The sequence below is a fragment of the Aquarana catesbeiana genome, linkage group LG01, assembly GCF_042186555.1.
Source record: "Aquarana catesbeiana isolate 2022-GZ linkage group LG01, ASM4218655v1, whole genome shotgun sequence".
In the NCBI taxonomy this organism is placed as follows: domain Eukaryota; kingdom Metazoa; phylum Chordata; class Amphibia; order Anura; family Ranidae; genus Aquarana; species Aquarana catesbeiana.
In genome coordinates this window covers 748,160,006-748,183,755 of record NC_133324.1, presented here as the reverse complement: position 1 = coordinate 748,183,755, position 23,750 = coordinate 748,160,006, and the positions used below count along the sequence as shown (strand labels likewise).

At 39.2% G+C, this 23,750-nt stretch overlaps 1 protein-coding gene across 2 annotated transcripts in view; it reads right to left on the bottom strand.

The window, feature by feature from the left end:
- Positions 1–13,985: 13,985 nt before the first annotated feature.
- The window catches only part of GUCY1B1 (guanylate cyclase 1 soluble subunit beta 1), a 142,322-nt gene continuing 132,557 nt past the window's right edge, over positions 13,986–23,750 (bottom strand). For both annotated transcript variants that reach the window (XM_073605629.1, XM_073605637.1), the window contains 3 exons: positions 23,365–23,519; positions 18,483–18,609; positions 13,986–16,275 (listed from right to left, as the gene is read on the bottom strand). In XM_073605629.1, the coding sequence (XP_073461730.1) occupies positions 16,270–16,275; positions 18,483–18,609; positions 23,365–23,519 (288 nt within the window). In that variant the 3' untranslated portion in view covers positions 13,986–16,269. The remainder of the gene's footprint in view (positions 16,276–18,482; positions 18,610–23,364; positions 23,520–23,750) is intronic.

Genomic DNA, 23,750 nt, shown 5'->3' with positions numbered 1-23,750 from the left:
GAACAAAACTCGCACAGTACCCTTTTTTTGCTCAGCACCAGAATCGGATTGCATGGGTTTTCACACCCATGTGATCCGATTCATGAACGAACAGTAAGTTCGCAGTGCGATATGCAAGCTGAAATGGGGGTGTCATTAACATTGTATTGACAATCCCAGCAGTTCCCATATGGCAGTGTGAACTGCCGTGCGATTCTGGTGCGATGCAGGAACTTGCAGTCCATTCACAGAGTTCCCGCATCTCACAAGTGTGAACTGAGCCTCGCTGTCAGAAGGGATGTTTACATTCCTTCTGACAGCAATAAAAGTGATCAGAATGTTCTTTTCAAAGGGACAGTGTAAAAAAAAAATATAAAAAAAAAAAAAACTAAGAACATTTAAAGCGCCCCATCCCTCAGTGTGGGGGGGGGGGCTGTGTAATATGCAGGGTAGGGGGCTGTGTGATGTCCTGGGGGGCTGTGTAATATGCAGGGGGGCTGTGTAATGTAAAGGGGTCCAGAGGTATGGGGCCTGTGTAAAGTAAAGGGGTCCAGAGGTGCGAGGCTGTGTAATGTAAAGGGGTCCACAGGTGCAGGGGGCTGTGTAATGTAAAGGGGGGCAGAGGTGCGGGGGCTGTGTAATGTTATCTTCATTTACTAGCAGGTGAATGCGGCCCTCCATGAATTCACATAGATAGAATCCGGCCCTTAAGCGGAAAAAAGTTGCTGGCCCCCGTTTTAAGACATTGAAGGTCTTTTGTTTTGATGAACCTGGAAAGCATTTAGGTAATTTAAACTGAAGGTTGATTTGATCTTAAAGTAAGATTAAACCCTCAGTGTTTTCTTGCTTAAAGAGGTTGTAAAAGCTTTTTCTTTTTTTTTTTTTTTTTTTTTACCTTTAAGTGGTTCTAAAGCCGAATAATATTTTTTATCTTAATGCATTTCCTAAAGTGATACTAAAGTCAAATTTTTTTTTAGTTAAAAATAATAAACATGTTATACTCACCTTCCCTGTGTAATGGTTTTGCACAGAACAGCCCAGATCCTCCTCTTCTTGGGTCCTTCTTCAGTGTTCCTGGCCCCTCCCTCCTGTTGAGTGCCCCACAGCAAGCAGCTTGCTATGGGGGGCACCAGAGCTGAGCCACAGCTCCCTGTGTCCATTCAGACACGGAGCCGCTCCCCACCCCTTTCTCTCCTGATTGGCTGACTGACTTTGATTGAAAGCAGCGGGAGCCAATGGCTCTGCACTGCTGTCTCAGTTAATGAGAAGGGGAGTCCTGGGCAGCCAAGACACTTCTGCAACATTGCTGGATCTAGATGGGCTCAGGTAAGTATTAGGAGAGCTGAGGGGGGCTGCTGCACACAGAAGGCTTTATATCCTAATACAAGGAATGCATTAAGATTAAAAAACTTCTGCCTTTACAACCCCTTTAATGCATTAAAAAATGTATAGGTAGCAGTGTAATTTAAAAAAAAAAAAATTGGAGGAGGATTTTTAATAATCCTCCTCTACTCTGTCTAAAATGAAAACTTTGATATTTCACTAACATATTTTTATTTTAGGGATTTTTCAGAAGATTTTTTTTATTGCTCCTATTTTTGCTATTTTATTTGTGTAATTGTATACTTTTATACAATAAGATAAACACCCACAACATTTATACTTAACTTTACCAGCTCTTTTATTAGAAGCCCCCCAGTACTTTTCTTTTCGGCTCATTTCAGCCATTGTTGAAATGTATTAAGTATTAATAGGCAGATCAGCAATAATATAATGTATGCAAGGCAGTGTAGGCATGAGAATTTGGCTTAGTCTTGACATTTAAAATAAACCTTTTACTGAGAGAGTCATGTAGATTGTTAATGCTATTTTTATTTTGAAAATGCTAGTTGCCTGACTGTCACTGCTTTCACTATTTTCTGCGTTATTGACCAAGTATGTAGCCAGTAAAGTCAAAATAGCAACTATTAACCTGCATGTTCTTTTGTCATGTTCTGTAACTGCAGAAGCATTGACTGAATCAGTATTATAGCAAGGCAGGCAAATAACATTTTCTGAATAACAATTTGATAATGGCAGCCACCCTATAGGAACATGTTACACCTAAATGAGCGGTGTTTAAAAATGATATTGAAGCTGGAGTGGTGGATGGAGTTTGGTGTTTTTTGTCATATGTATATGGACTTGGTACCCTGAATTAATGGGTGAACATCATACTACCTAACAGAAATATACAAATCCCACAATTGAAGAGTATAGCTACATTAGCTACATAGCTCCCAACTGTCCCTAGTTTCGAGGGACTGTCCCTGATTTGGAAAAATGTCCCACTGTCCCTCTTTCCTCCCATTTGTCCCTCATTTTGGTCTGATCTGTATAGTTGTATGTAAAATGTCCCCTTTAAGGGGCGTGTCCTATGCCTGCATACATTTGCTAGTAGGTGTCCCTCATTCCCATCTCAAAATGTTGGGAGGTATGTAGCTAGTGTGCCAAATTTCTACTTTTAAGGTTATGCCCCTTAGGTGCTTGATTTGAGCCTGGCTTGTACTTTTATTGCTTGCCAGCAGATGTCCTAATAAACCTTCTATACAAGTAATTGTACTTCCGTTATGAAAAGTCCACAATGCCTGTAGACAGCTGTATTATATAGTGCACCTTATTAGAAGAGATGGATATTTTTGGATTCGTTTTTAAAATGACATTGGAGGAAATAACATTGTAGAAGAGCCCTACACTGTAAATAATATATACTTTAGGCTATACCTTTTTAAAGCATCCAAAACTTGATGCATTAAAGAGTCTGTCCATATTTCAGCAAAGGGTGGATACCGGCAAGCTGGATCACATATTGTCCTTTTATATCTCTCAAAACCTCCAGCAATAAAAGCTTGGTGCTTTAGTTCCTGGTTTTGCTCTAGCTTTCTTTGCTGCTTTTACATAAAATAAAATGAAAAGGAAATCCAACTTGGATTTACAAATATATACCCTAAAATAATGTTTTCTTTTCAGGCAGGCAGATGTTTTGAATAGCTAAACCAAAAACATTAACACCGAAAAATTATTAGTTATTTTCTGTGCCTATTAATGCTGTTTTTAACAAAAGGCTATGTAGCCAAATATCCAGGCTTTTGGTGCTGGTACAAAGGGACTGTGCCATAAAATTTCCCATGCTCTTTTGTATCAATGTTTACCCAAGCATGCATGTTTGTTGTATTTTCTGAATAAGGGAAGGCATGGTATTTATTGGTTATTAAACTGTTTAAAAACCAAGAATTTGAGGTGTGATAAATAAATGCATATACAGTTTGCAAAAGTTTAGGAACCCCTGACAATTTCCATGATTGTCATTTATAAATATTTGGGTGTTTGGATCGGCAATTTCATTTTGATCTATCAAATAACTGAACGACACAGCAATATTTCAGTAGTGAAATGAGGTTTATCGGATTAACAGAAAATGCGCAATATGCATCAAAACGAAATTCGTCTGTTTCCATTTATTTGTTATTGACATTCAGGCTGCTATTAGTATATGTGAGACTATCATCAAGAACTGTTTGGGAAAGCGGTCTAGTCGCTATCCAAAGAGGGTCAATGATTGGCATGGCTCAGTGCTCATTCTAGCAATGCGTGGAATTAAGGTGAACACGGATTCCCAGAAGATTTTTATGTTCTTGCATGACCATAGAATGTGGTGTAAGTTGCCTATTTGTCCACATTGGCGCCAGCATCCCGAAGGGGTCCAATTTTTTTTTAAACTTACATTAGTCAAGCTTGGTTACATCTAATACTTCAATTCTCACATCTGGAGGGCCACTGGGGATGCAGAAATTCACTGTAGTAGTTTGTGCTACATACGGGGAGTGTTGGTCTATTTTGGGTGCTGCTGAGCGACTTACCATCTCTATACTGAACAGGGTCCCTTGTCAGTATCAGCACCTTTATTATGCAAGTCTTGCATAATACACAAAGCACTCCCTGATTTGGCTTGGTAGAGGTGATGATGTTACAATCTTGTAGGGGGGGATAAGAGAACCTAGGGGTACATGCTGCAAACTATGCTCCCTTGCCCTTTGTCCTATGAGGATTGAAAGAAGAATTAGAAGGGGAGGGGGGAGCAGGGGAGGGATAGCTTTTTGTAGTATTAGCAGCCCTTGTTGCCTGATATACAGTAGTATTAAAGCAGTACTTCACCCCAAAATGGAAGTACCACTTTATGTCCTTTTCCCACCCTCTTCTAACACTTTTAGAAGAGGAGCAGTTCTCAAGCTTTGGTAGATAATGCTTCAACTTCCGATTGGATCACCTAGGAGATTCCACTGGAAATTTGGTCCCCCCCTCCCTGCCCACAGCCTTCTGGGACACATCACAGGCCCCAGCAGGCTGCGGGACCACCCACACAGCAACGCACAGTGGGAAGCCAGCAGTCAAGCTGCGGTGAAGACCGGCAAAGAACATGGGTGAGGGGGGCACTTGATCCTTGGACAGGTAAGTGGCCTTTTATTAAAAGACAGCAGCTACAGTATTTGTAGCTGCTGACTTTTAATTTTTTTCAGAAAGGCTGAAGATATTTAATATTTTTGTCTAACACATTCATTACCTTATGCTGTTTATGTAACCACAAGCAATCATTTCTGAAAAATAGACATCTGTTCAACTGTTCAGAAAAACTATACAAAGGTGAATCACTGGGCTCCATAAACTTTTGTGTTTCTGACATTTTTTGGCACTAATGTGATGTGTATTGGGCTCTGCCTGTGACTGTGACGCCATCATGGAATGGTCCCCAGAAGCACAATCTTGTCGCTGAAGAGAGTTTTATGTGCAGTGCTGCTTACTCGTGTAGTGCAAATGTTTTATCAAATCAGTCAGTGCATTGAATTTTACACTATGTGGAGCGTTTGGTCTCTTTCTTTTTTCTAACATACTAGATGTGGAATCATAGGCATGCATAGGGGGTGTGCCAGGTGTGCCTGGGCACACCCTTATTATTATGTGCAGTGCTGATTACCCCTACCCCTAAAATTCCATAAAAACCTACCCCTTCCCTGACCGCAGCAGCTTCTAAAATCTTGTAAAAGCTTATGTGTACATGGACACATAGGCTTTTATGAAGATGAGTTTAGGAGCGTTGGTAAAAAAAATTCCAAAAGCTCCTAAACTCAAGTTTAGAAGCTGTAGTGTACATGAGCCCTTAAAGTGCAACAGTAAAAATGAAAAATTCCTTTAACCGCTTGCAGACCAACCACTGCAGTTATACTGTGGCAGGTTGGCTTGGCTGCACAAAGCGCCATAGCTGTACGTCGGTCCCTTTAACAGCTATAGCAGGCATGTTCGCGCCCACGTCGCGGAGGCCGATGCACATGGCGGGAGGCTGCGATGTCCGCCGGCCACCTGTGATCGCTCCACAGAGAGCCAGAACGGGGATCTGTCAATGTAAACAAACAGATCCCCGTTCTGTCAGGGGAGTACTGACTGATCGTCTGTTCCTAGTCATCAGGAACTGCGATCTCTCTGTACTCACAGTCAGTACACTTCCCCCACAGTTAGAGTACTTTCACACTGGGGTGGCAGGTCCGTTAGCTGTAAACTATGACACTTTACCGTCGTTTTAGCTGCGCTAATAGCGCCCGTGTTGTGGCGCTTCCAAAGCGCTTTTCAGGTGCTTTGGAAGCGTTGCCCATTCATTCCAATAAACAGGGGTGGTGTAGGAGCACTGCATACAGCGCTCCTACACCGCCCCAAAGATTCTGCTTGCAGGACTTTTTTTTCCGTCCCGCAAGCGCACACTGGGGTGGCAGGAGAAGCAGTTTTCTGGTGCTATTTTTAGCACTAAAATGCCTAAAAACTGCCTCAGTGTGAAAACCACCAGTATCAGTACCAGCCACCAGTACCCACCAGCTGCAGGAATCCCCCGGCACCGAGTAGAAGAACCCCCAGAAGGGTGAATAGGACTCTGGTGTTTATACTGCTGGCTGCTACAGATGGTGGGTACTGGTACTGCTGGTTTATACTGCTGGCTGCTACGGATGACTGATAAGCGGTAAAACCGAAGCTGGCCGGCTACATTGAATCCATAGCGCATGTGAAGGATCACAGTCTGTACCAACAGATCAGCTGCTCCTCTAATCAGCTGTTCCAGCTCGCAGGACCTCTCCACATCACCGTCTTGATGCTAGTGAAGGATAGCATGCAGATGGATATCTGAATAGGAGGACCCCATCGGCTGTTCCTGACTGAGGGATTCACTATATCTGAGCCTGTAAGACCCCCGTAACAGGGTTCCCACATATCTGGTAAGCGGCCGCCCTTTTTCGTTTTATCCTGGGATCCTAGTACTTATTGAAGGAACCTTTCTATCTAGGAAAGCACCTATTTGGATCACAGGACTGTTTAAAAATCGTTCTTTTTTTTTTTTTTTCCTTGTCAAAAGAAGTTTATTGAGTATACAATGTTATAAAGATACATAAAGTAAGTTTACAAGGATCTATAAAGTAAGCTCATTGTTTTACAGTGGGATTTATATAGGTAAATATCATGAAATTTCAAATATTAAACATTGGGTTCACGTAAACCTAAATTAAAGATATATATCATTTCCTTAGTTACTTTTGTAGGTATTTAAATGATTTATACCTACTATACATATTGTTTACAAGTAGAGTGTATATAGGTCAAATAAATTCTGATAATGAGCTTTAATCGTAAGGTGGAGAAAAGGAAAGAGAAAGAAGAAAAAGGGTTGAAAGGTAGAGGTATGGTCCACAAGGTTGTCCCGCTCGTCAGTTTATTATTCTTTTTAGTTCTCTTTGAAGCCTTAGAATGGGTGTCTCTGTAAGTCATTTAATCTGTTACCATGGCAACAGGACAGAGTCATTGAAGTTTGACAGGAACTGTTGTTTTATCCAAGGATGCCAAAGTTTTTCAAATTTTGGAATTTGATTTTGATCGATGAAAAATCGTTCTTTTTTTCAATCACCCACTCCTCAAGGGGACTTTCTCATATTATTATTATAAGTGTTTTACTTGTATATATTTTTTTTTGCCAAGGCACTATTCACGCACACACCCAGGCTAAAAGTTTATTTTTTTTTTTTTCTTGTAGTTGGGTGGTTCAGACATTAGTAGCGCACCTGAGTTCTTTTATTATATTGTCAAAACTAAAAATTCTTGTTTTTTTTTAAGGTTGCAGCACTTCTAGTCACTTGTTTCAATTTTCTTTCCTTGATAATTTTTGTTTCAGTATTTCTAAATGGCAACATTGTCTAAAAACTTTTTTACATCAAATAATGGGATAAGAACAGGGGTTAGCGCAGATTACATGTGACACATCTTTCAATATGTGTATATCCAATCATGAATGTTGGTGGAATTCCTTAATCTCATCATGTGATTAATGTTTATAAATATGTTACTACCAGATATTACTGTTTTAGAGATTGGCACTATGGAAGTGTGCATTTCTGTGTATATAAAATGTAATGTATGTAAACATGTATCTAAGTATTATTAAATATTTTACTATCCACCATTCTACTCATTTTGTTACCATGAGCTTCATATAAAGTCCCACCCTTTTTGTTGCATCTTTGCTGCTTTTCCTGCTACATTTTTGCTCCTTTTCCTCATAATGATAGGGATGGAGGCACATGACCATACCCGGCCATGGCTTCGTTCAAAGTCCCAAATTCCCCCTTTTTTCTGATTATCAATTTAGGGATGGAAGCTCATGGTAGCATCTAACTGGTCTTACCTATACAACAACTAGTCCTGCGCTTAGTAACAATGATTCTATGTTAGCTTTCCCCAGACAATCTGCTTGCTCTCTTAATCAAGTATTATCTTTAATACTATTCTACTTTGGTGATCGATTTCTACATGTTTACTAGGTATTATGATATCATTGTGCATATGGCAACATGGGTGTTGAACTGTGGTGTTGCCCGGATTCCATTCAGTTCGGGAGCTGCGATGTGCACTGTGGGGGTTCCTCCCCCCGCCCGCCTCCTTGACGCTCGGGGGGCAGAAGCGCCATCACTGCATATTGACGACGCACCAATGCGCCCGTCGTGCGGCGTCCTTGTGACGCTGTCTCACTGCGTGTCTTTTTCATCTCCATGACTACCTGGGTAAGGCTGCGATGGCGCCAACTGCTGGGCGAATCGCCCCCCCGCCATGCTTGTGTGTGTGACGTTGGGGGTTGGTCTGTGGCCGCGTGCATTTATAGGCAGCCGCCCTGGTGGGGTCTGGGTTGCTCTGAGCCCTCTTGCACATTGGTCTTCACGTTTTTCGTTGGACTGCTTTCCCTCCCTTCCTTCAAGCACCAGGTATTTATCTGACCCTCACGAGCCATCCCCTCCCCTTATCCCCTCCCCTGCAACCGGGTGTCTTGGTGGTGACCTTCTATTATGGTCTTCCATCACCACTCCTGCTTAGTCCATCTTTACTATTCAGTCCACCCTCACTTTTAATTATTAATTCACTCACATAACCCCAATATTGGTTCACTTGATTGACTCACTCATCACTGATGCCTCCCATGTTTACACCAGGTGTGCTCGGTGTGCCCGGATCCGCCTGGGGCGTTGTCTGTGATGGGTACCGCCGCTGAACATGCCCCCTCACCTCCCGTTACTGATGCCCTCGGTTGGCTCACAGTCCCTGACCTCATGCCATTAAGTGCACATACACCTGTAAGTGATCTTTTTTAAAATAGTGGGGGGTGTTTTCCATCTATCCTCCTCTATATTTATACAAGCTAGTTTACTTAGTTAATTTACTCTCCCATTGCAGATACATCACATGTCTGCTCCTGAAGAGCGGCTTAAAGCTGCGAAATGCATCAAGCTACCAGATGTCGTGTACTTCAATTACATGCCCATTAAGATATGTGCTCATATATACAATTTGTATTGTGACAGGGATCAGAAAGACCATAGACTGTGCAGATGCTATCTTTCAATATGTGTATATCCAATCATGAATGTTGATGGATTCCTTAATCGTATCATGTGATTAATGTTTATAAATATGTTACTACCAGATATTACTGTTTTAGAGATTGGCACTATGGAAGAGTGCATTTCTATGTATATGAAATTTAATGTATGTAAACATGTATCTATGTATTATTAAATATTACTTTGCTGCTTTTTCTGCTGCATTTTTGCTCCTTTTCCTCTGCAGTAAAGAGATGAAAACTAAACAAGGATTTTTGTTAAAGGACAACAGTGAATTACTTGTCAGCATATTTTCATTCATACAGTGCCTTGAAAAAGTATTCATACCTTGACATTTTCCATATTGTCATGTTACAACCAAAAACGTAAATGTATTTTATTGTGATTTTATAAGATAGGCCAACACAAAGTGGCACATATATTGTGAAGTGAATTGAAAATGATAAATGTTTTTCAAAATTTTTTACAAATAAATATGTGAAAAGTGTGGCGTGCTTTTGTATTCAGCCCTCTTTACTCTGATACCCCTAACTAAAATCTAGGGGAACCAATTGCCTTCCGAAGTCACCTAATTAGTCCACCTGTGTGTAATTTAATCTCAGTATAAATACAGCTGTTCTGTGAAGCCCTCAGAGGTGTGTTAGAGAGCCAAACAAACAGCATCATGAAGACCAAGGAACACACCTGAAAGGTCGGGGATAAAGTTGTGGAGAAGTTTGAAGCAGGGTTAGGTTCTAAAATAATATCCCAAGCTTTGAACATCTCATCAAGCACTGTTCAATCCATCATCCAAAAATGGAAAGAGTATGACACAACTGCAAACCTAACAAGACATGGCTTTCCACCTAAACTGACAGGCCAGACAAGGAGAACATTAGTCAGAGAAGCAGCCAAGAGGCCCATGGAGGAGCTGTAGAGATCCACAGCTCAGGTGAGAGAATCTGTCCACAGGACAAATATTAGTCGTGCACTCCACAAATCTGGCCTTTATGGAAGAGTGGCAAGAAAGCCATAAGAGGACCTGTTTGCCAGAAGCCATGTGGGGGACATAGCAAACATGTGGAAGAAGGTGCTCTGGTCAGATGAGACCAAAATCAAACTTTTTGACCTAAAAGCAAAACGCTATGTGTGGCGGAAAACTAACACTGCACATCACCCTGAACACACCATCCCCACCGTGAAACATGGCGGTGGCAGCATCATGTTGTGGGGATGCTTTTCTTCATCAGAGACAGAGAAGCTGGTCAGAGTTGATGGGAAGATGGATGGAGTCAAATACAAGGCAATCTTAGAAGAAAACCTGTTAGAGCCTGCAAAAGACTTGAGACTGGGGCGGAGGTTCACCTTCCAGCAGGACAATGACCCTAAACATACAGTCAGAGCTACAATGGAATGGTTTAGATCAAAGCATATTCATGTGTTAGAATGGCCCAGTCAAAGTCCAGACCTAAATCCAATTGAGAATCTTTGGCAGGACAAAAGACAAACATTGCTGTTCACAGACACTCTCCATCCAATCTGACAGAGCTTGAGCTATTTTGCATAGAAGAATGGGCAAAAAAATCACTCTCTAGATGTGCAAAGCTGGTAGAGACATACCCAAAAAGACTTGCAGCTGTAATTGCAGTGAAAGGTGGTTCTACAAAGTATTGACTCAGGGGGGCTGAATACAAATGCATGCCACACTTTTCAGATATGTATTTGTAAAACATTTTGAAAACCATTTATCATTTTCCTTCCACTTCACATTTATGTGCCACTTTGTGTTGGTCTATCACATAAAATCCCAATAAAATACATTTAGGTTTTTGGTTGGAAAATTTCAAAGGGTATGAATACTTTTTAAAGGCACTGGAAGCCCCAAAGTGATTAAATTAAATGGGCTTGAAAAATAGCAAAGCAAGGTATGTTTAAAACAAATGTATTACATATGAAACACAATAACAATTTTGGAAATTTGATTTTTGTCTCTAATCTACCAACTTCTTCATACAATTGCTCTTTTTATAGAAAAAAACATAAATTCAAAGGCAAGCAGGCAAGATTATTGCACACAATACTGGAATCTCTGTCTGTGTCATTATTTGGCTTATCTGTGACTTAAATATTCATATAGTAATTTTCTATTTATAAAAATCCCTTTGTACTGACGTTTTCCAAGCTTTTACAATTCAACCACAGTGCCTAATTTAATGTCTTTTTGGCATTATGCAATATGCCATATAAGGGGCTGATTAAGTTTGAATGTTCCGCAGTGCAAAATCAGATTTCAAGAAAACACAAGTAATGAATTGGTGTGCTTGGTAGCTTGGTGACACATTTGCTGAACAATAAAAGCCTTCTTTGGGTTTAGGTGATGGACTCCCACTAAACCCTATTGAACAATCTAGATTTATAACTGTAACATAGTCAGAATGCATATACAGTAAAAAAAAAAAAAAAAAAAGTCTCTTTTTTTATTAGATAAGTACTGCAGCAAGGATTAGAATACACAACACATACAAGAGACGGACCGCTGTTCTTATATACAAGCGCTCCTGTGGTCTGACACACTCCACTGAACACTGCTCTAATCAACACCACTCCTCTTCCTTCCTGAGAAGTGCTAGTGATTAGAATAGTATTTAGCAAGGGGAACTGGGTTACTGCTTGCATGTGAAAGCAGCAGTCTGACTTTCCTAGTGCTGCCAGCAGGGTTCTCTAACTTAGCAGAGGAAAAGTAAACAGGTGGCATATTTATCATTTTATATGTAGCCTGATTGAAATACCATAATGAATTAAGAAGGTTCAGCTAGGCTTTAACTTCAAGGAAAACTTTCCTCAGAAACACAGTGGGCTGCCATTGCCGAACCCTTTCTGGCGATCACTGATTATCTGAGGTATGTTTAGCCTATGGGCATAAAAATGTTTGTGTCACTGACCTTGAAGAAATATGCACACCAGAAAAGTCATTTGTCTTTATTTGCATACTTGTTTGAGGTAAGTGACACTTATGCTGCGTACACACGAGCGGACTTTACGGCAGACTTTGCCCGGCGGACTTTTCGACGGACTTTACGACGGACTTTCTGAATGAACGGACTTGCCTACACACAATCCACCAAAGTCCGTCGAATTCGTACGTGATGACGTACGACCGGACTAAAACAAGGAAGTTCATAGCCAGTAGCCAAAAGCTGCCCTAGCATGGGTTTTTGTCTGTCGAACTAGCATACAGACGAGCGTACTTTTCGACCGGACTCGAGTTTGACGGAAAGATTTAAAACATGTTTCAAATCTAAGTCCATCCAACTTTTGAGAAAACAAAGTCCGCTGTAGCCCACACACGATCGAATTGTCTAACGAAATCCCGTCCGCCGGGCAAAGTCTGCCGTAAAGTCCGATCGTGTGTACGCGGCATAAGGACTTGATTTTCAAAAGGAGCTGAGACTCTTAACCCACTAAATAGTTGTTCTGTTCACTTTCAATAACCAATCATGTGCTGATGAAATAAAGAAACAGGAATTATCTTTACACATGACTGGATAATTTAAGTAAATCTTCACTAAATGTACTAAAGATTCTATACAACGAAGCAACTTTTTCAAAATGAGTTGCAGCAATGGCAGCCTCCAGAAAAGGTTCCCTTTAACACCTGTTCTTAACTGGCTTAGTTGAAAGATCTCCATCTTTATATTTAACCGGTTCCCGATTGCTGTATAGTGAAATGACAGCTGGGTGTTGCCACTGTAGTTTTGGGAGGATGTCATATGACATTCTCCCTTTGTTGCTGCGCATGCACGGTGATCGGTGATGCAGACACAGCGCATCACCAATTGGGGTAAAGAGCCAATCACAGCTGATCATGATGTAAACACACTTGCCAGTTATTGGCATTCCTTTCCTCACGCTGTCACATCATTAGCAGAGGAGAGAGCCAGTAACCGGCTAGTGTGAAAGGGGACATCTGCACTGATGAACGTGGTACTGATTATCAGTGTCCTGTTTATCAGTGTAGCCCCAACAGTGCCCACCAGTGCTGCCAAACAGTGCCCATTAGTGCTGCCAATCAGTGTCTCCTCATCAGCGCCACCTATCAGTGTCCATCAGCGCTGCCTATCAGTGCCCATCAGTGCCACCTATTAGTGCCACCTATCAGTGTCGCTTCATCAGTGCCCATTAGTGCCTATTAGTGCCATCTAGTGCCATCTATCAGTGCCGCCTCATCAGTGCTGCCTCATCAGTGCTGCCTCATCAGTGCCCATCAGTGCAACATCATCAGCGCACATCAGGAGAAAACTTAGCTCTATTTGTGTGAAAAAAATGATAACAATTTCATATGAGTTCAGTGTTGCATGACCATGCAATTGTCATTCAAAGTGCGACAGCGCTGAAAATTGGCCTGGGCAGGAAAGGGGTATAAGTACCCAGTAGGCAAGTAGTTAAATATTAATATTATAAGGGTATATGCAGGGCTGTGCTGCCTCAAGTGGCACGTATGAAGGCATGTTGGGGAATGGCACTGAGGCTGTAGCGTCCATACTGGCAAAAATGTACGCATCTGCCAAAGATACAGTATATAAAAAATAAGTAAAAGTGTAATATTTCAAATAATACTGGTATATACTAGAAATTATATTTTCAAACAGGTAGCTAACTTTATTATACAAAAGCGTTGAGGTCCTTTGTTTGAATAATTTCAATAATTCTGCAACTAGTTTTCTTTTTTTTTTTTGCAAACTTGCCAAGCTAATAGTGACTTTAACTCTAACCAAGAGTAGGGAAGGATTGGGCCTGTCAAGTGTTTGTCCTGGTGACCATTGTCATAAGACAGCATGTGGTGGGAAATCCAAAATTTTTCAGTTGTCATCAAGATGAATCTTGCAACGGAGACACCTGTTTGGGGACAACGTTATAGGAGGAAAATTCCCCTCACTTTTAGTGGTTTTCACTCACTTGCTCTTAGCACTAAAAGTAAAAAGAAACCCCTTATAATGAGACAAAGTCAACAAAAAAAATTTTGGCTAAACATAGACTATTGCATAAAAAAGTAAAACCAGATACAGATTTGGTGCAAAAAATGTAATTTAATTAGTGAACTGTTACATGTCTAAGTGCTCATTTGTGGTGACAGTATCACTACACAGTAATGGTTTCCACAGTTGGTAAACCTAACATTTCATAATACAGTAGGGACATTACCCTCCACCTTGCTGCTGGCTAAGTAAAGCTCATATTAAAAAGTGCCAAAATAATAACCAACAACCAGAATATGTGAAAGGCAGTCAGCTTCTTTCTTGCTCCCTGCTCCTTACAGCCACAGCTTAGGTAAGAATTTGTAGGACACAGAAGGATGTATTGGCTGCCTCTTTAGTGCCACTTTAAAACGTGTCTTTTGAGACACAACAGAACAAAGGAGCTTGGAATGAGCTGAAAGAGTTGCGATAATACCGTAGATATTGTTTTATATCTAATAAATTATATTATATATTCATACAATAATATATCTACATGGACTCCAACCTGAACACAAGACTAACTATGCATCAGCTCTGCTTTAACAGTGTTATTAAATAGTGAATCTATTATTAATGTTAGTACTTTGTATTTATTCATAACAATAGACATTTTGGTGAATGACAATTTACAAAATATTTACATAAAATGTACAGGATGATGTAGAATGTATCACTAGTGTTTTACAGTAGCTAGACAGTAATTAATGTACATTTATCTAATATAAAGTTACAGATATATATTAAGAAACACTTTAGTTTGCACAAAAAGTTAACTAAACAATCTTGGAAAATTAGCACAATATAGTCAAATATGAAGGTTTTATCTGATTTACATGTGACCTGAAATATGATATACTATTATATGACACATACATAAAAATACTACTTTCCTGTTAATTAATATTTACAAGCCTTTGCTTATGTGTGTCAAAATCCATGTCTAGTATTTAGTGACATATTACTACAGTCTGACTAGGGTGCCTTGTTAAGAGAACTCCTAGCAAAACACAACATTCAGTACATAAAGTGAGAAGCTTATAATTCCAGATTATATACATTTACTGCTGATTTTACTCTTTTTGTTCTCCTTTAAGTAAAATAAGTATCGCATATTCTATATTGCTCTCATATCTATATATAAAGCTATAATAATATAAAGAACTCCAACATCATTAGACATATAAAAATAACTAATGTGTCATTATGTGTATTTAACATATATGTAATGGATATTATTAAACAAATCATTCTGATGCTAAAGGGCATTCACAATACCAAAGATCTTTGGTAACCTGGTTGACGCCTGATCGGCTAAACCACAATGAGAAAGGGCTACATACAGGTCTTAAAGTTGACTTTCATCATAAAACTAATCTCCTCTCGGTAAATTAGATATTTTTTATTTATGTGTTTTTAACATTTATTGTTCTGCACTTCCGCCATTCACAACTAGAACATCTGGGCCTCACCCCACCACCCACCCAGATTCTGCACGTGCACAGATCTGCCGCAGGGCTTGTATTTCCCCCCAGTTTAAATCAGCTGAGCATAATCCAGATGCATCAAAACAAAAGGTGTGCAAAGTCTTACAGTATATTCTCTTTAGAGAGCAACCACAACTTGCATGCTGCAGTGAAGGATGCTTGCTTTCTGCGTCAAAGCATTGGTCTCTCTGTAGAGGTCTAACCCAACCACTGCTGTTTTAAACCTATAGCTCTGCAATCTGAAAAGCTCATGCTCCTTGCTGATAGGAGAGCTCTAGCTTTGACTCTGCAGGGGGCATGTCAGACCCCTACAGAGACACCACTGCTTCCACACAGAAAGTAAGGTTCCTTCTCTGTACAGCATGCTGGAAGGGGACAGGTCATGGCTGCTTTCAATAAAGGTGAACTGTAATACTTAACACAGCATTTATTTGTGATGCACCTAGAATGTATTTAGCTAAATAAGCTAACAGTTTAGATGAGATTTAGCTTCAACCATACACATATCATGTACTGTATGTCTACTTATGTCTATATTAAATAGAGACTGCTAATTATTAGTTAACAGTACTTAAACGTTGCGTAGTGAAACATTATACACATTTTTACAGGCTTTATAATTACTTAGCATACAAATAATATGTTGCCTCCAGGGCAAAGAACATCATACATTAACAAAATATTCACAGTAAACACATCTACAAATCAGTATATATAACAAAAAAAAATCAAAATCAGTTCCCAGGTGGGTTGGTATAGCCGAAAAAAATTGTGGTCAGACAGGACAGTTGTCCTCTGTACAATACTAGGTCGTTTTCCTGGACTCTTACTTCTTCAAAATTGGAATAATTATTCCTAGAAAAATGGACGAGCAATAAACATAATCAATAAAAGTGATAGAAACACATTTTTGTTCAGCTTTGAAGTACAGTCTTTTATTGTTTTAAACAATCTATATGCCAACTAACTAAAATAAACCTTATTAACTGATATGGGGGTTGATTTAAAAAAAAACTGTTCACTTTGCAAGAGGAGTTGCACTTTTCAAGTAAATTAGTTCATGAATTGAAGCTTTGCTGACTGCCAACATCCAATTATGTGCAAAAAATGCTGTTTTTTTTATTTCCCTTGCACGAGATTGGTTATTCTTTGCAAAGAAGTGACATTTCACTGCATTTACTAAGCTCTAAGGCTACTTTCACACTGAGGCAGTTTTCAGGCTTTTTAGCGCTAGAAATAGCGCCTGTAAAGTGCCTGACGACTAGCTAGGACAGCCCGGCTAATGAACTTGGACTCCCATCCAATGGTCACACTTGATAGGATGTACGAACTCCAAATGGTGTCACATCAAACCATAAAAAAAGGAAAGAAGAGAAGGGCCTCCACATAGTGTGTAAATCCAAAAATAAAAATGTATTAAAACAGCAAAAACAGTACAATCCACCTAGTCGGGTGGGTACAGGGAGTGATCACCTAAAAAGTAAAGGATAAAAAACAGTATCGTGTGGTGTCAGAAAGCACAAAGGTCTCATGCTCATGATCTCATGCCCCAGTTGAAGGACTTTCGTCCGAAACATGTCGGGCTGCTGAGCCTTTGTGCTTTCTGACACCACGTGATACTGTTTTGTATCCTTTACTTTTTAGGTGATCACTCCCTGTACCCACCCGACTAGGTGGATTGTACTGTTAAGCTTTTGCTGTTTTGATAAATTTTTATTTTTGGATTTACGTGGAGACCCTTCTATTCTTTCCTTTTTTATGGTTTGATGTGACACCATTTGGAGTTCGTACATCCTATCAAGTGTGACCATCGGATGGGAGTCCAAGTTCGTTAGCCGGGCTGTCCTAGCTACACCATTTGCTTACCACGGATTTTGACGGAAGTATTGAGGCGTATCTCCACACCAGCTCCTTCCATCAAATATCTGCTGGATTGTTGAATCCAAACACCTGATTGACCCACCGCCGTATGGTGAGTGTGTCCACTGCTCATGGTAAGCGTACCCATTCCTTCAATATTTCCATCTTGATGCAGCAAATATCTTATGAAGAGGTTATTCCTGTCACATATAGTGGTTGATTTACTATCATCTACAGGCATCTACACATGGGACTTTATTTCATTTTACTGAAGAATCTCCTATTGTTTTGGTTTATCACAGACAGTTTTAGTTGCAGTTTTTTTTTTGCTGTCTTACATGGACATTTTCACCTACCTGTGACAAACTTTCCTGATTTGTTTGTCCTTTTGTTGTTGTATATTGTTCACGTTGATATCTGACCTACAAGTTACTATCAGCTTTATATTTGCACGTGAGGTGATACTTCACTTTCGCACTTTGTTACACACTAGCGCTGCATTTTTATCTTTTCACATTTACACAGTAATCAGTGCATTTTTATAGCACTGATCGCTGTATAAATGTCAATGGTCCCAAAAATGTGTCAATAGTGTCCGATCTGTCCGCCGCAATGTTGTAGTACCACTACAAGATTCCATAAATCTTCCCCATAGTTTATAGACGCTATAACTTTTGCGCAAACCAATCAATATACGCTTATTGCGATTTTTTTTACCAAAAATATGTAGAAGAAAATATATTGGCCTAAACTGATGAAGAAATGTGTTTTTTAAAACATTTTTGGGGATATTTATTATAGCAAAAAGTAAAAAATATTTTTTTTTTTCAAAATTGACGCTCATTTTTTGTTTATAGCGCAAAAAATAAAAACTGCAGAGGTGATCAAATACCACCAAAAGAAAGGTCTATTTGTGGAGAAAAAAGAGTAGAGTCTAGTGAAAGAAATCTTGTGTTTTATATATAATTATAAGAAAAATATAAGATATTTATAAATCTCCATATCATAAAAAGATCTACAGTACATCTTTCTGGCTGTCAATATAAACACTGCCTGTATGTATGGTGCTGAAAAAGAGCACATCTGAATATTTAGACATACTGTATGAATCACAGACAATGATTTACAACCCCAAATTATATCAAACCTGAAATATGTGAAATGTTTAGAAAAGAAAAGTCTTAAACCCATATTAGTCGTACCTCTACATCCGTGGTCTTCCTGGATAAAAACCAGACTTGCATTGGGTCTGTTTTGCCCTTCATGCTAACTGGACCTCTGTACTGTAAGTTGAATTGAGGATCCGCATTTTCAGGACTCATAAGACACCTGTAAAATATAGATAAAAAATATTTTTTATCAAAGTGTGTCTAGGAATAATCAATAGGAGTTATACGCCAAAAGCCTTATGTCCTGGAATTTACAGTTCCTCCTACACTAAATCCCTTATCCATAGCATGACATGGACAAGTTTGGGATGTTGGAAGGTAACATTGTAAAGCTTCCAACACCTGGAGAAATATCAAATAATATAAGGAGCTAGTAAAGCACCACACCGTATGTGCACAAATAATCCAGTAACAAAAGATCAGACTCTAAAGATACCAGCATACATAAGATAGTAAAATCCCATTTGTATTCCAAAATACACATAAAACATTTTCCATAAAAATATGTGAAAAAAAAATCTTGTGATGAATCGTGTATTATGCAAACATTACTAATACTCCCATTTACACCATACACAAGCACCTTGCTAATTGCAAAAATCAACAAAATAAACTTTTATTAAAAGCATGGCTGTGTCGTATACTGTTGTATATTCCATATTGTAATTCTGAGTATTTGGTAGGATGGAGATGACTCTTGTTTCTCAGACAGTTGGGTCTGCTATATCAGGAGAAAATGGGGGGTATATATTGAGTAAATATTCAAAGATGCAGATTTTAAGCAGTTTGAATTGCTTAAAATGTTCTCAGGCAAGCGCAATGACAGCTAAGCACAAGGCCAACCACCAGGATTCCCATGCAGGGACATAACTTACATTGCTCCTATGCACCTGGATATCACACACAGATTGCTATAAAACTGAAGAAGAATCATGAAGGACTGCCATCTAAATGCAATGAACACAAAACATTCTAAGATAAATCAGTCATAAATGGAAAGAAACGTTCAAGAGTAATTTCCTCATGCTTTATGTGTCTTTAAGCAACACGATCTATAAATATATAGATTAAAATATCTGAAAAGCAATATCAACTTCAGGGCAAGAGTATACTAAATGCTCCTTTTACACAACCCAGTCAACAATTGTTTAAGCCCAAATATCCACATCAGAGCCCAACAGTCTCACATATCTTTATAGCATGGCAAAAAGAGTGGGGAGTGGTCCCACAAATGGACAACTACTGGACAGAGGAAACTGCTTTACACCTCTCCTTGGCTTCAGGCATCCTGGTCTACAATAGCTGGGCATCTACAGTCATTTTGCTTTCCCCCTGGTTTATTTTTACTTGCTCTCTATCTCCTAAATATAATAGGACTTTGCAAAATGTTAAAGGACCGTTATGGTGAAAAACGTTGTATTCTGATATCCGTCAATAGTTAATACTATTAGTATTTAGTGTATTATTTTCTTTTTAAATTGCACCTGTCACAACAGTGGTCCTTCAAAGCAGTCGTAAGAGTGCTAACACTTTGTTACTAGCAACTCGCCTGAGCTATTTGGACTTAGTGTATATCTTTCCATAGCTCACGGGTCTGTCAGTTAGCTCTTGCAATGGAATCTTCAGAACCTAAACATTTATGTATTAATGACTCAGAGAGTTTTCAAGGAGCACAGATCCTCACAACCCTGTATGTTTTAACTCATGCCTATGATCTTTATTAGATCCCTAGGACCGGATTTTATTAACAAAAATCCCTTGGCACTGAAATCATCCACTGGACGCCAGCTTTTTATAAATGCACACGTAGACAAATAATTTAGCATTGTTCTATCCTGACTTAATTGCCCATAATATCTCAGTCATGCTTTGGAAAGTACAAACTTTATGTGTCAAGCCATTTAGGTTAATATGCTCAGCCATTTCACTGGGCATACATTTATTACATGGAGCAATTTTGCGCTACTCTGTTGTCTTTCCCTTGGCTAATCTCTCTTATAAGTGGCAGTAAATCATATTTAATGTGTCTGGTATCTAGTTACATGTGTCTCACTGTATTTTCCAGCTACAGCAGAAGCAATATAAATCTTTATCTATTGGAGATTACTGTGCTGAAATATTAGGCTTTTATAAAAAAACAAAAAACTTCTTGTATAGTCTCACTAAAAGATCTTCAGGCTTAAGAAGTATGAACGGCAAGGAAATGCAAAACAATGGTCATATTAAAAAGAAATTATGTCTGCAATATGAGAGATTAAAGGCTGCGCAAAGAAACATATGTTCCAACTGTATGTATGTTATGAATGAATGAATTTTCATGGTAACAAATCAGTGCTATCAGTGCAAATCAGGGTACTCTTGAATTCCATTACATTATCCACATCTAGGGTCCCAAGATATGCTTTTAGAAAATACAGCAATGCTTATTTAGAATGCCTTTTTTAACGAAACCCGACCTAGCTATCACTGTTATCTGTACTACTTTGGCAAATGGTTAAACAACATTGTGTTATGGGCCATTTGGCAGCTCTTTTGATATATGAAACACTAATGTTATTCTAATATAAAAATACAAATAAGTTTGGTAACAAACTAAAATATTTCAAAAGGGGCTTTCATCCATAGGGTTTGGTGAGAGTCTTGTCTCAGACTGTATCTTCTGGTTCTTTATGCTAAGGTAACAGTGCAGAGTTCTTTTGCAGTTTCCACAATGACTGCAATCATGGAAGGAAGAACTAAACAACAGTAGATTGTGGGAATAATGTGTACAGTAGCTCTAGTTAAATGTATTTCCAGAAAGTACAAGTTGAAGTTATCAAATGTAGGCATAGTAAAAAATGTATACTGGGGAGGTTTTTGTAGCTAGGATAAAAATTCCATCTGCACCTCACAACCCCATAAAAAATCAAACAATTCCACATGAAGCCAATCAAAAAAGGAGCAAACAGCCCTGTCACCAAAAGAAAAGTTCAATGATACAAAGTATAAAACTTCAGGGGTTCTCCAATAAAGAACAAAACAATAAAAAAAACGGTACCACAATTACAAAATTACCAGTTTTCAAAAACGTAATTTCAATTACTGTACTCTTCTACCCTGGCCCCCTGGTAAAAACCTTTAAAACCTATTAAAATATAAACTGCCATGTTCAATGGAAGGAACCAATAAAAGGTGCTATTGCTATGACAAAAACATGACCAAAAAGGCTCCTAATGATTAATGAAATAAGTACACTATATCACCAGTCCAGAAAGTAAAACTTTATATTGAGTATAAGCTGTGGTCAGACCATTATGGGCTTAAAAAGCCCCAACGAAACAGTATCTAACTCAGTGGAAACATGAAAAAATAAGCCATAGCATATCACCTATCATTAGTAGCTTTTTTATTGAATGACAAAAATATAACTAAAGTGAGGTACACACTATAAGAAAATTGGGCAAACGATTGTCCGATTTTCCTGGATGTTTCACAGCAAGTCGGAACCGAGGAAGGAAATAATGTACGGAAATTTGTTGTTGTTGGTTTCTGATCATGTGCAGTCTTTTGTTTCTGATTTTTCTTGTACGAAAAAGGTTCATATTAAATGAAAATCGTTTGTTCTGGTCCCGTACAAGAAACATTTTGGAGTTTGTTCCTTTGGAAATTTTTATTCGGAAGCTCAGAATCAGCTGTCGAAAGTTGTGTACACACTATCAAAATATCCTATGATCCTTCCTCAGACGAAAACATCCAATTTTCTTATACTGTAGTGTGTACTGTTATGCTATTATCTCATTGAACTGTATATAAGAAATCTCATTAAACTTACAAACTGCACCAAGGACTTCCAATAAAGGTATGCAAAAAATAGCTCTTTTATTTATACATGGTTAAAGTGGTTGTTAACCCACTTCTACTAAATGCTGCTATCTTCTCTGTACCATTATAAGAAGTTTCCCTGTGCCTGTGTTCTGTAAAAAATCTGCCCGATTGTACCTGTATGAGCGCTGCTCTGGGCGCTCAGCTGATTCCTCTCGTTCCTCGTCTTTCCTGCACACAGCTGCAGTGGGCGTGGCCAAGCCCTCCCTCTGATGTCAGCCGGGCAGGAAGGGGAGAGAGGAGAGAGAAAGCCGCGCGTCAGCTGAGCGGGGGTAGCGGAGCTCATACAGGTACAATTGGGCAGATTTTTTACAGAACACAGGCACAGGGAAACTTCTTATACACTACTACAGGAAGGGAGGGGAGGGGAGGTGGACATAGGAGACACAGACAAGATACAGACACAGGAGAGCTGCAGATAGCAGGCTGCGGCTGATGGAATCGCGCAAACGGACCACGATGTCAGGGTTCAGCAGTCATGATTATCATGGTCTGTTTGCAGATGGGAGGGTATAGGCAAGCAGGATCAGCCAGGTTGTTTAGGATATACAGGGGGCCAAATGACACAGCACAAGCGCTGTGCTGTATAACATGCTTTAAGGGAACAGGATCTGTTTTTTTTTTTTTTTTTGGGTTAACAAACGCTTTAAGCAATTGTTTAAAAAAAGCTCCATTATCCATAAAAAGCAGCGATGTTTCAATCCCTGTACAGCTTTTTTTCAGGAACGAAGTACCACTGGAAAATTGTTAAATGGAAACAAGCTATAGTCCCCATTTAATGGCCATCCATTACTGGGTCAGTTGACAGACAACTTTTCATAGGAATGAATGGGGTTTGTCTGCGCATATGATGCAAAAGACTTTAGGATAGGCTGGTTTCCCCATGGGCAACTGCCTGTATAATACTTTTGTGCGGGGGGCAGGATGGGAGAGTCATTAAAAGGATATATGTGCAAAAGTATTAAATATTTTTTTCATCCCCTGAATAGAGGCATAGCTGTTCATCTTGAAAAAAGGCACCATCCATTAAGTTCAAAGAATAAACCGGTCTTACCGGTATGTGTATTCGGAAACATTGATCTTCCCTTTTTCCCCTGTTGTTTCTGTTCTGCTGGTCAAATTAACAGTATTTCCAAACAGGCAGTAGCGTGGCATTCTCTGACCGATAACCCCTGTCACAACCTCTCCAGTGTGTATACCAATCGTGATCTGGAAGGGAGAAAAGAATTGCAAAACATGTTGTGTTTCATTTATTCTGAAAAAAAGGTGCACAGAATGGATGGATTTGATTACCAGGAAATATGTATGTAAAATAAAACATTCACAAGAGGAAACATGGCTTAAATGCAGTATAGATGCACCTCTACATTGGTTGGAAAAAAATCCTCTACATGTTACTTTGTAACAAAAATGTTTTTAGTTCACTCAGTTTTAAGGTGA